The sequence below is a fragment of the Martes martes genome (assembly GCF_963455335.1).
Source record: "Martes martes genome assembly, chromosome: 6".
NCBI lineage: Eukaryota > Metazoa > Chordata > Mammalia > Carnivora > Mustelidae > Martes > Martes martes.
In genome coordinates, this window is record NC_137893.1 from 64,522,327 (window position 1) to 64,535,298 (window position 12,972).

The 12,972-nt window shown below is 35.5% G+C and overlaps 1 protein-coding gene across 1 annotated transcript in view; it reads right to left on the reverse strand.

Annotated features, from left to right (window-relative positions):
• PEX7 (peroxisomal biogenesis factor 7) overlaps window positions 1-12,972 on the reverse strand; it is a 91,134-nt gene that overhangs the window by 14,373 nt on the left and 63,789 nt on the right. Inside the window, exon 9 of the mRNA XM_080805629.1 lies at window positions 10,738-10,837. Within this exon, the coding sequence (XP_080661755.1) occupies window positions 10,738-10,837 (100 nt within the window). The remainder of the gene's footprint in view (window positions 1-10,737; window positions 10,838-12,972) is intronic.

Sequence of the window (12,972 nt, forward strand, 5' to 3'; positions counted from 1 at the left end):
AAAGGCATGTGTAACAATATGTAAACCTATATCCAGATTATAAATACTAAATTAAGTATCAGTGAGCATTCAAAGGAGTAGAGTTGATACTGCAGAACACAAAGTCAGGAATTCTAAAAAATATATTAATACAGAAAATCCCAATTATACAAATGGGTATATTACAGGTCCAGAATCATATGCCTAAAAACAGGAAAGTGGTATGTGATTTAGAAATAATAAGAACAAGAGAGAAAAGAGAAAATGCCAGGGCTGTACAAATCATGATCAGAGGGAAAAAATCAAAGAAATATTTTCTGAACTGAAAGGTAACTTCAGCCTGGTTAACAAGAGAGGGGATAGAGCATTTCTCAGCAATTATCCTCAAAGAATGACCCTAGATACTTATTTGTCAAGTTTTAAACCTTTAAAGACAAGATCTTACGTCTGTCAAGAAGAAAGGAGGTATAAGAATGCTTTTGGATCTCATTTTTCAGATCTCTAAGAAAGAAGAAGCTAAAAAGAAAAAAGGAATTATAAATATAAGAACTCAGATAAATCTCTTTTAAGATAGAGGATATATTAAGACACAAAGACCTAAAGTAACACCAGCAAAGTCCAACAGCTGTTAAGATCACAAGAGACAACAAGTTTTTGAAAACAGATGGAAAGGTACTTTCTCAAAGGTGAGAGGAAGATACTTTCTAAGAGAATAAAATATGGACAAAGGGTGAAATCAAAATATAATCAGCAAACTTAACTACATATTGTGAGACTAAAGAATAAATATGTCAAAAATAACTTAAACTACCAACTATACCAACAAAAGGTTAATGTGATAAATTTTAAATGGTTACAAATTCTTTGCGGCTACTCCCATCAAGAACTGGAGTCTATTTTTCTTACTCTTTGAATCTGAGCTGGCCTCCTGACTTACTTTGCAACAGACAGACTGCTGCGTGAATTTCTAAGTCTAGTACTGGAGATGCCTGGCAGTTTTTACTCTTGCCCTGTTGGAAACCTATAACCACTAAGTAAAGAAGCCTGGACCCATTTGGAGACACATGACTCAAGATAACAACCAGCAATGCACCCTGGACATGTGAGTGAGGGCTTCTTAGACCACCCAGCTCTAGTTAAGTCACTAGATGACTGGAGTCACATGAAGGACCCCAAGGGGGGAACAACAGAACTGCTTGGCTGAGCCCAGCACAAATTGCTGACTCACAAATGGAAGGCAAAGAAAATTGATGTTTAAGCCATTAAGTCATAGAAGAGTTTGTTCGGAATAGATAACAGAGATAAAGTAAGTGAGAGAAAAATAGGGACATGCATCAAAAACTTGATCTCTTGTATCTCCCTACAAAGGAGTTAAACTCCTTGGCAAAAACATAAATACTACAAACAATACAAATGTTTGTATTAAAATGTGTTCATCATACTAGATATGCAAAGATAGTGGTTGAGGTCATCATCTTAGTTTAATAAAAAGAAAAAGGGGGTGTCTGGGGGTTCAGTTGGTTAAGCGTCTGCCTTGGACTCAGGTCATCATCCCAGGTTCCTGGGATCAAGCCCCACACTGGGGTCCCTGCTTAGTGGGGGGTTCTGCTTCTCCCTTGCCATCTGCCCCTCCTCCCTACTTGTGCTCTCTCACTCTCTCTCTTTCAAATAAATAAAAAACTTTAAAAAAAGGAAAAAAGAAGAAGAAAATTTTAAAGATAAATTTATAGGGAGAAGAACAGACAAAATTGCAACTGAAAATATTATGTGGAAAGTAACAAGAACCTAGATCTTGGGAGTTAGAAAAGCCTCTTCTTTAGGGGTGTCTGGGTGGCTCAGTCGGTTGAGTAGCTGCATTCAGTTCAGGTCATAATCCCAGGGTCTTGCAACCAAGTCCTGCATCTGGCTCCTTATTCAGCAGGGAGCCTGCTTCTCCCTCTGCCTGCTCTGCCTGCCGTTCCCTCTGCTTCTGATCTCTTGCACGCACACTCTCTCTCTCTGACAAATGAAATCTTTAAGAGAAAAAGAAAAAAAAAAAAAAGAAAAGCCTTTTCTTTGAATCCCAAATCCAACAGGTTACAAAATCTGGACCTTTCAGTCCAGATTTTTTAAAGTGAGTTTTTTTTAAAGTCTCTCACATATCTACCACATTTATTCTGTCTTCTAATTTGGAGGTTCAGACCATTTACATTTTTCCTTTCTTTTCCCTTTCATTTCTTTTCTTTCTCTTCTCTCTCCTTTTCTTTCCTTCATCAAGCTCTACACCCAACATGGGGCTTGAATTCATGACCCTAATACCCAGTCACATGCTCTACCGACTGAGCCAGCCAAGCGTTCCTAGACCATTTATATTTAATATAATGTTGGAATAGTTTGATTTAAAGGCTTCCCACATATAAGATCGTGTCCTTGGCAAAGAGAGATTAACTTTACTTCTTCTTTTCCAATTTAGGTGCTTTTCATTTCTTTTGAATGACTGCTCTAAAACTTCCAATATTATGTTTAATAGAAATGGTGGAAGCAAGCACCTTGTCTTATTCATGATCTTAGAGGAAAAGCTTTCAGTTTTTCACCACTGACAATGATGTTGTCTATAGGTTTTTCTAGATGGGTTTTATTATGTTGAGGTAGTTATTTTTTATAATTATCTTCATGATTGGCTTAGCAGTTATAGCTCTCTTTCTAAAACTTCTTAAATGTTAACATATGGTTTACAAAAAACATCTTGAATTTATCAGAAACTACCTTCAAATACTGTATCACTTCACATATAGTAGTAACTTCATAATAGTGTATTTCCAATTTTCCCCTCATTTTATTATTGTCATACATTTTACTTTTGTATATACTATGAACTCTACAATATACTGTAAGCAAATATATTGCATACAATACTATTTTTGCTTTAGGCAAAATTTTCAGAATGAAAAAATTTTTCAGAATGAAGTAAATTGCATATTTACTTCATTTTTGCTATTTCCAATTACTTTTTTATTTTTTTCTTTCCTTCCTTCCTTCCCTTCCTTTTTCTTCCTTCTCTCCTTCCTTTCATCTTACCTTCTTCCCTTCCTCCCTCTGTCTGCCTCTTTCTTTTCATTTTGGTCTGTGTGTATTTCTTCTGACATTTCTTGAGGCACAGATACGCTCTCAGCTTTTACTTGTCTGAAGTTTACTTATTTCCTCTTTTTAAAATGACTTTATTTATTTACTTGTGAGAAAGAGAGCAGAGCATGTGAGAGAGAGCATAAGCAGTGGGAGGTGCAGAAGAAGAGGGAGAAGCAGACTCCCCACTGAGCAGGGAGCCTGACAGAGGGCTGGATCCCAGGACTCTGGGATCATGACCTGAGCCAAGAGCAGATGCTTAAGCAACTGAGTCACGAAGAAGCCCCCTTTATTTCCTCTTTATATTCAAAAGATTCCTATTTTCTTCATTTAGTACTTTAAAAAGACATTCCTCTGTCTTGTGGCTTGCATAGTTTCTGATAAGAAATCTTCTATAATTTTTATCTAGATGCTTCTGGGTGGTGTTTCTTTTTTATATCTGCCTTTAATATTTTCTTTTTAATCTTTAGTTTCCAGCAGTCTGAATATGGGTATGCCTTGATGTGTCAGTTTTTTGTTTAAATCCTGCTTATTAGGGTTCTCTAGGATTCTCAAACCTGTGATTTGACTTTCATTATTTTTGGAAAATCCTCTTTTAAATATTTTATCTTCCCTATTCGCACTCTCTTCTTCAGGACTCCAATTACATATATGTTAAGAACACCTGATATTATTCCACAGATGCTACATGCTCTGTTCTCCTGTATTTCCCTCATTTTTGTTTTCTCCTATTTTTTCAGCTTGAGTAGTTTCTAGTGACCTATCTCTAACTTCACTGATGAGTCCTCTGATGGGCATATTGAAGGACTATATCTCTGACACTGTACTTTTACAAAATTACTATTTTCATTTGACTCTTTCTTATATTTCTATCTCGCAGATGAAATCCCTCATGTATTCACACATGTCCACATTTTCTACTTGATCCGATGTGTATGGCAGCTGTGTCTTCTGCCTGTGCTCTGCCAAAAGTAAAACAGAGCTGGCATCCCATCTCTCCTTGGAAGGGGGCCTCTGTCCTCCTTGGATTGGGGGCTACTTGTTTGCCCTACTATCTCAGCTTTCTAATGGGTTTGCAGAAAGTCTGATTTTGTAGTTTATCTGACTTTCTCTTATTTTTACAGTGGGAATAATGCTTTTTCGTCTTCTTACATTTTAGGGAAATTAGAATGTCCGTTCCTTTATTTAAAAAAATCTTCACTGAGATGTAATTTAAATATCATAAAATTCACCCATTTTAAGTGTAAAATTCAGTGATTTTTTAGGATCTTTACAGGGCTGTTCAGCTACCACCATAATCCAGTTTTAGAACATTTCTATCACTCCCAAAAGATCCATCTGCAAATAATCCCCATCCTCATCCCCTACTCCAGATAACCACTAATCTCCTTTCTATCTCTATAGACCTGCCTTTTTCTGGACATTTTATATAAATGAAATTATATATTACACAGTCTTTGCATCTAGTGTCTTTCATTAGCATAATGCTCCGAACATTCATCCATGTTGTAGCATGTATCAAACTGTTCCTTTTTATTCTGAACAGTATTCCATTGTATTGCTACACCACATTTTGTTATCCATTCAGCAGCTGATTGACATTTGGATTGCTCTCACTTTCTGGCTATGAACATTCATGTGCAAGTCTTTGTGTCGATCTGTATTTTCACTTCTTTTGGTTAGATATCTATAAGTGTAATTGCTCAGATGTATGGTAAATTTACTTTAACTTTTTAAGAAACTGTCAAACTGTTCCAAAGTGATTGCAACATTTTACATTTCCATCAGCAATACATGGGAATGTCTCCTTTCTTGAACCACTTTCTTCTTTGAACTTCAAAGATACTATATATACTTCAGTAGTTCTTCTTTTACCTCTCTGACCATTCCTTCTCAACCCACTTTGCTGGATTCTCTTCTGTCAGACTTCCAGAGTTTCTTCTGTGCCTCTTCCTCACTTATATACTCTCTAGATAATTTTAATCTGTCCCCCAAATTTTAAGATCTTTTTTATGCCAAAACTCCCAAATTTGTATCTGTTACCCTAAACTCTTGCCTGAGGTGGATAAGCATAAATATGTTTACCTAGCATCTCCATTTGAATGTCTAACAGGAGACCTCTCCAACATAACTCTTGATTATTCCCTATCCCAAATTATCTCCTCTTCCCTATTTCAGTAAATTAAACCATTGCCCATTTGGTTTCCTAGGTCCAAATCTTAGGAGTAATCATTGATTTTTCTTTCTCTGTCATAGCCCATTTCTAACCCATCAGCAAATCCTACTCACTATCTCCAAAGCAAACCATGTGAAATTTCCAGTAATTTTATATGGTTCAATCTAATATATTATGAATCTTTCCATCTCAACATTTCTTAGATTTTAAGTCACCATTATCTTTTTTTTTTAATATTTTATTTATTTATTTGAGAGAGAGAGAGAGAGAGAGCACAAGCAGAGGGGCTGGCAGAGGGAGAGGGAGAAGCAGGCTCCGGGCTGAGCAGGGAGCCCAATGCGGAGCTCAATCCCAGGACCCTGGGATCATGATGTGAGCCATAGGCAGATGCTTAACCAACTGAGCCACCCAGGCGTCCTTTAAGTCACCATTATCTTTTGTGCCTGGATTACTTCAAGAGACTCTAAGCTGCCCTCCCAGCTTTCAATCTTACCTGTCCTCTATTCTGCCTCAACAGACAGAATGATTTTTTTTTTTTTTTTTAAAGTAGGCTCCATCTCCATCATGGAGCCCAATGCAGGGCTTGAACTCACAACACTGAGATCAAGCCCTGCACTGAGATCAAAAGTTGGAAGCTTAAATAAGCCACCCAGGTGCCCCCAGAATGATCTTTTAAAAGCACAGATCACTGGACAGCCACATGTAAAAGAATGAAACTGGATCACTATCTTATCCCATAAATAAAAATTAACTCAGTATGGATTAAAGACCTGAATGTAAGATTTGAAACCATAACACTCCAAGAAGAAAACACAGGTGGTAAGCTCCCTGACATGAATTTTGGCAGCAAGTTTTTGGATCCGACTCCAAAACCAAAGACAAGGGCAACTACATCAAACTAAAAAGCTTCCATACAGTAAAGTAATAATCAACAAAATGAAAAGACTGAATGGGAGAAAATATGTGCCAATCATATATGATAAGGGGCTAACATCCAAAATACATAATGAATTTACACAACTCATTAGCAAAAACACACACAATCCAATTAAAAAATAGGCAGAAGCTTTGAACAGACATTCTTCTGAAGAAGAAACACAGATGGCCAACATGAAAAATGCTCAACATTGCTAATCATCAGGGAAATGCAAATCAAAACCACAATTAGATATCACCCCACACCTGTTAGAATGGCAATCATCAAAAAGACAAGAAATAATAAGTGTTGGCAATTATATAGAGAAAGGGAATTCTTGTAAACTACTGGTGGGAACGTACACTGGTGTAGCTGCTATAGAAAACAATATGGAGGCTCCTTAAAAAATTAAAAATAGAACTACCATATAATCCAGCAATTTCACTCCTTGTCATGTATCCAAAGAAAATGAAAAAACTAATTTCAAAAGATGTACCTACCCCTATGTTCACTGCACCACTATTTACAATAGCCACAACATGGAAACAACTAAGTTTCCATCAGTGAATGAATGGATAAAGAAAATATGGTAGGTGTATGTATGTGTGTGTGTGTGTGTGTGTATATATATATATATATATATTTATCATATTTCTTTATCCATTCATTCACTGATGGAAACTTAGTTGTTTCCATATATATATATATATATATATATATATATATATATACACACACACACACACATACATACATATATATACACACATACATACACATAAATACATATATGAAATTAAGGATGAAATCTTGCCATTTGTAATAATATGGATGGACCTTCAAGTCATTATGTTAAGAGAAATCAGAGAAAGAAATACCATATGATTTCACTTACATATGGAATCTTAAAAGATACCAAAACCAAAAAACAAAGCAACCAAGCTCATAGATATAGAGAACAGATTGGTGGTTATCCAGAGACGAGGGGTAAGGAGTGGGAGAAACAGATGAAAGGGGTCAAAAGGCACTAATTTCCAGTTATAAAATAAATAAGTCCTAGGAATTAAGATGGTGCAGTATGGTGACTATAGTTAATAATATTGTATTATATATTTTAAAGTTTCTATGAAAGATCTTAGAAGTCCTCATCACAAGAAAAATATTTTTTTATAATTTTCTGTGATGAGAGATGTTAACTAGATTTATTGTGGTGATTATTTTATAATATACACAAAAGTCAAATCATTGTTATATACCTGAAATGTCCATTATACCTCAATAAAGAAAATCCACAAATCAATTTCAATCATTCTTCTGCTTTTCAATCTCCACTGACAATTACAAAGAAAATCAAACACAGTATAGTCTACATGTCCCTCCACAATTTGGCCCCTGTCTAGTTCCTATCACTTTCCTACTCATTCAGTAGGCTCCAGCCACACTGACCTTCTTTCTGTCCCTTAATCATAACAAACTCTTTACAATCTCAAGGACTTGACTGTTGTTTCCTCTGTGAAAAACACTCTTCCCTTAGATTTTTGGATGACTGGCTTCATTATTCAACTATCAGCTCCCATTTCACTTTTCTTAGAGTCCTCCCCAGACCATTTAAGCAAAAGTACCCCATCATTCTCAATCAAATTGCCCCAATTCCGAATAGCATTTATTACTATATGAAATCAAATTTTGGTTTATTATTTGATTTCTCCCTTTTATGTAAGCTCCATGACAGCAGGAACCAAGTCGGCTTTGCTCGCTGGTTTATTCTTAGTGCCTAGAACAATGCCTAGCCTTCAGCAGGCAGCTGACAAATATGAATGAACACATATTTCCTACAGCATCCTTTGCTTCCTTCTGTTTTAGCATTAATCACACTACACTATAATCACCTGTCCTATACAGCTGTGGTAGATACTGAATAAATGTGACCAAATAAGAGAGAGATCAATGAATGTCAAAGAGCATTAAGAGAAACAGGAAAATAGATAACTCCATAATAATACTTTCCAAGGATTAAAAATATATTAATAAAAAAAGATGCATTAACTAAAAACACTCTTTAGTATTTCATTTGTATGACCTACAATACATAGCAAAAGTTACATAAAGCAAAGTGGACTAACTCTGAAGAATGGGGAGAAACATAAAATTTAGTTGATATCTCAATGCTCAATTTTTTAAAAACATGACAAGTAAATATATTTTCTTAAATTCTAATGTTGAATAATAAACCATAAATAAAGAAGAAACCATTTCTCAAGTACTAGCCATGCTCCCTCCCATCCCAGGGTCTGTGATAGACTATTCCTTTTGCCTATTTATGATATTCCTCTGTCTGTTCGCTACACTTACTAGTCAGGTCTCAGGTAAACCTCACTGCCTTACGGATGTTTTATACAGGTCAAATATCTATCCTAGTTATGAACCTTTGACGAGCAACGTACTTCTCCTTCATAGGCTTGTCACAGCTGTCTATTCACATTATTTGTGAGATTAGTTGATAACAATGGTAGACTAAATGCTTTATGAAGACAGGGCCCACGTTTACTTTCATTCCTCACTGAATCCCCAGTACCTAGTACAAGTCCAACATACGAAAATATCTGTAAAAAGAGTAAATGAATGAGAGGGAGTGGTCTTATTTTTCCGGTGTTTCCTAATCCCAAGACTCTGTCCCACTATGAGTTAACTCGGTGGTGATTACTAATACAGTTGAACTGCACATTATGTCACTGAATCTGATGCTTCTCTAGAGCTCAAAGACCCCTGCTTCTCCATCCCTATTTGCTTTCAATAGCAACTGTTTCCTTAGTACAAATGGAATTTGGTTATTAAACTGGAAGAGATGGGTGGCAGTCACCAGGTTATAAATATATGACCAATACAAAATGATTAATAAATATGATTAATAAATCCTCTGAAAACAAAGTTCCGTTTAATAAGGTGGTCTATGTGTAGACGATTTAGAAAACACTTGGCACTCTGGACGAGGAACAGCTATGACCATGTACATTGAGAAGGCCACAGTCTGGGATGCATAAAGTACAGGTTAACAGAACTATACGAGAAGGAAAATGTTTACTTAGGGTCCTTTGTTTGGTAGTGCCGCATTTCAGTAGGTACACTGCAACTTTTTTTAAACTAGGACAGCTAACAAGTACAATTATCTTATTAAAAATCATCTACAATAAATGTATTTCTCAGAAAAGGAACTAGTACATGGAAGTACACTGTATTTACATTAAAAATAATGCTATTTCACCCATCACTATTTCAGTTTCTTCTCAGATGCCATCAAATCATTTAAAAACACTTATTCTAATGTTAATGAAAATATTCTAATGTCTAAGAAGATTATTTTATGTATTTATTTTTTGAGAATATTTTATAATGAGAATTGTCTTAAGTTCCTAAAATTAAAAAAAAAAGAATTAACCATTTAAATTTAAGATTATAGACAGTAATGAGAAATGGGATTTGCTTTTGGTCCAAGTTCTAAAATTCATCATAAAAACACAATTTCTCAGTCATACTCTAGGATTTCCACACATTATTTTGTTTCATGATTATGTTGGTATTTTCACATAGTCTGTGTTATAAAGTGTCTAATCACTCAATATACTGTGGTGTTTCTGACCTGAGTTTATAATTTCCAAAACTGAAACAGCATTAAAAAAAAACCCTGAAGAATATTTAAAGTCCAAAATATTGACTGTCAAGTCCTCAAGAGAACAAAAAGGAGAAAATACAAAGTTTATTAATTTTTTTAAGATTTATTTATTTTTAGAGAAAGAACAATTACGAGCATGAATGGGGGGAGGAGCAGAGGTAGAGATGCAGACTCCCATGGAGTGCAGAGCCTCACACTTGGGCTTGATCCCATGACCCTGAGATCATGACTTGAGGCAAAATCAAGTCCATGCTTAACTGACTGAGCCAACCAGGTGCCCCTTAAAGGTAATTAAAACAGTAGCCATTCTACTCTACCTGGTTCCCCACTGGAAGCCTCTCTCTCTCTCTTTTTTTTTAAAGATTTTATTTATTTATTTGACAGGCAGAGATCACAAGTAGGCAGAGAGGCAGGCAGAGAGAGGTGGGGGAGGCACGCTCCCTGCTGAGCAGAGAGTCCAATGCGGGGCTTGATCCCAGGACCCTGGGATCATGACCTGAGCCGAAGGCAGAGGCTTTAACCCACTGAGCCACCCAGCCGCCCCTGGAAGCCTCTCTGTTGACATGGGGTGGAGAGGATGGTGATAGTCCTGAGAGGAAAATGACCTACCCATCATCTCAACAGCTCAGTGAGACAACTGTATCTAGAACCACACTCCTGACTCTCACCAGCCTCTGAGGACAAGCCATCCCCATTCCATTCTTCTCTTGTCACCCTTTCTACTGGGAGAGGTCTGCTCAAATGCTCAAGTTTATGTAACAAAAGAGATCAAGTTAATTAAGTAAATGTACTTTGTTCTACCCTAAAGGCAAAAGTGTGCTACTGACAGCAGCACACTCCAGACATAGAGCTAGTTGCAAACTATATGGTAAGAAAAACATCAGCACCCATTACCTGAGTAGGACTCTGAAGACTTAAATCTAAACCACAAGTAAACTCTGTATGATGTTCCACTGTTTCAAGAAGAGGGTCAGGCTTTGAAAAGTTCCAGAATCTGTAAATATAAACAGAAAGAAGTCATTTAAGTGCTAAACTACCCAAAAACATATCTAAGAAAAAACAGGTATTTACGATAGCAGAGTCTTTATCAAGACAGCTTCAACCAATTCATAAATACAGAGCCCCACTATTGATCTACAAAAAAAATCTAATAAAGAAAAAAATGTACTCATTCTATTATATATAAAAAAAGGAATTATTACTCAATTAAAAGATTATTCCCATTAGGATACCTTGTAGGATAGAAGCTTAACAAGTTTTAGTTAAAAAAAATTTTTTTACATTGCACAAGGACATTTAAGATGAGAGATACTATGCTTTTGTAGCAATTTCTTAAAGTATTCATGACTGTAAAATAAGGATATTGGATTATAAGAACTCTAACGTTTTGTGGTTTTTAAATACTTCATTTCTTAAGAACTGATATGAAAAGATCTTAGGTTTAATTTACATTTCAACAGCAATTCAGATTCTTTAAAAAGAATCTGTTCTCTTAAGAAAATCTTGGTAATTCTGAAAAATCTTTCCTTTTCTTTTCTTTTTCTTTTTTTTTTTTTTTTTTTGGAGGCACAGCCTTTCTTATAGATTCCACATCAATGTAATTTCTGGAGTCAAGAAACTGAAATGTGTTTTCCTGGGCCAATATTAAGTATTCTATTTATCCTCTATAGACTGGGAGTGGTACTATTTACCATAATATGTCTCTGATTTCTACTATATAGATAGGAACTTGGCCCTATTTTCAATATACAAAATAGTACTTTATTTCCAAAGGTTTATTTGCTCATCATCTTTCTTATTTGACTCTAAACACTCCATAAAAATGGCACATTCAGGATCATAGAGTCATACTCCAACTCAGCCTCCCTAATGATCTGCAACATGGAACACACTAAAGGTTTAGCAGATCTCTTTGAAAGAGAGTAAATACACAGAACCAACAGTCATAGTTTGTTTAACCTGGTAGTATTATTTCCCTAATAAATACAGGGTTGGTCTTATTAAGTTTGAAAAGGATTGTTGCTATGGATAAACCACTGTGTGGGTACCAGAGAGACAATGAATAAATAGCTCATTTATCGGATTACTGAAATCTACAAAATATTTAAGGAGAGTGATTTTACTTTTGAAAATTTACTGTTCAAACAAATGAGGGAACAGGCTGCAGTCCTCAGAAATCATAATAGTGGCCTCCACTGTCTTTGTATATTTGTTCCTTTGGTTCTAGAGATAGATATTATACTCAAATCTAATTTTTGAGATTTTGATAATGTTTATATAAGCAAAAGTAAGTAAGTCATCATATAATTTCATTTCTAGAACATGGCTACTCACTGATTTGCATTATTGGAAACAGTAATCAAATTATTTTGTATATACCCACTATGTTCCAAAAAATATTCAAAATGGTTTTAAAAATGAGTATTTAATATGGTCAAAAAATGAATTAAAGGAAAAGGATAGAAAAGTACATTTGAACCTGCAATGAGATTGATAAACAACAATAAAGAACATCCTCAACATCTCTGAAGGAAACACAGAAATGTTACTCATGAGTCAATGGTATCATCCCAAAGGACAGGGTACTAGAAGCATTCTACAGGAAGGTCAACTTAATCAAGGTATTCAACTTTCTGACTGCATTTGAGATTAAGATTCTATTTCAATAGAATGGATGAGCATTTGTCTTCAGACCAACCATAAAAATTGGCTGGTGAATTTCAGCAGAACTTTTTAAGGATAATAAAAGCAAAAGGATTCATTTGTACCCTCCTGACAAATTCCTGGAATGCAGTATTTGTTCTTATTTTCTTGTTTTGAGCTAATTAAGGAAAAGGTGGTACTGAGGACAAAACAGGTGGGCCTTATGAAAATGAGGATGCCCGATAAAAATGCATGTGTGAAAACATCGAACTTTAGCTTTAAAATATGGTAAAGGAAATGAAATCTTGCCATTTGCGAAGATGTGGATGGAACTAGAGGGTATTATGCTTAGCGAAATAAGTCAAATCGGAGAAAGACAACTATCATATGATCTCCCTGATATGAGGAAGTGGAGACGCGATGTGGGGGGGTTGGGGGGGGTAGGAAAAGAAAAAATGAAAGAAGATGGGATTGGGAGAGAGATAA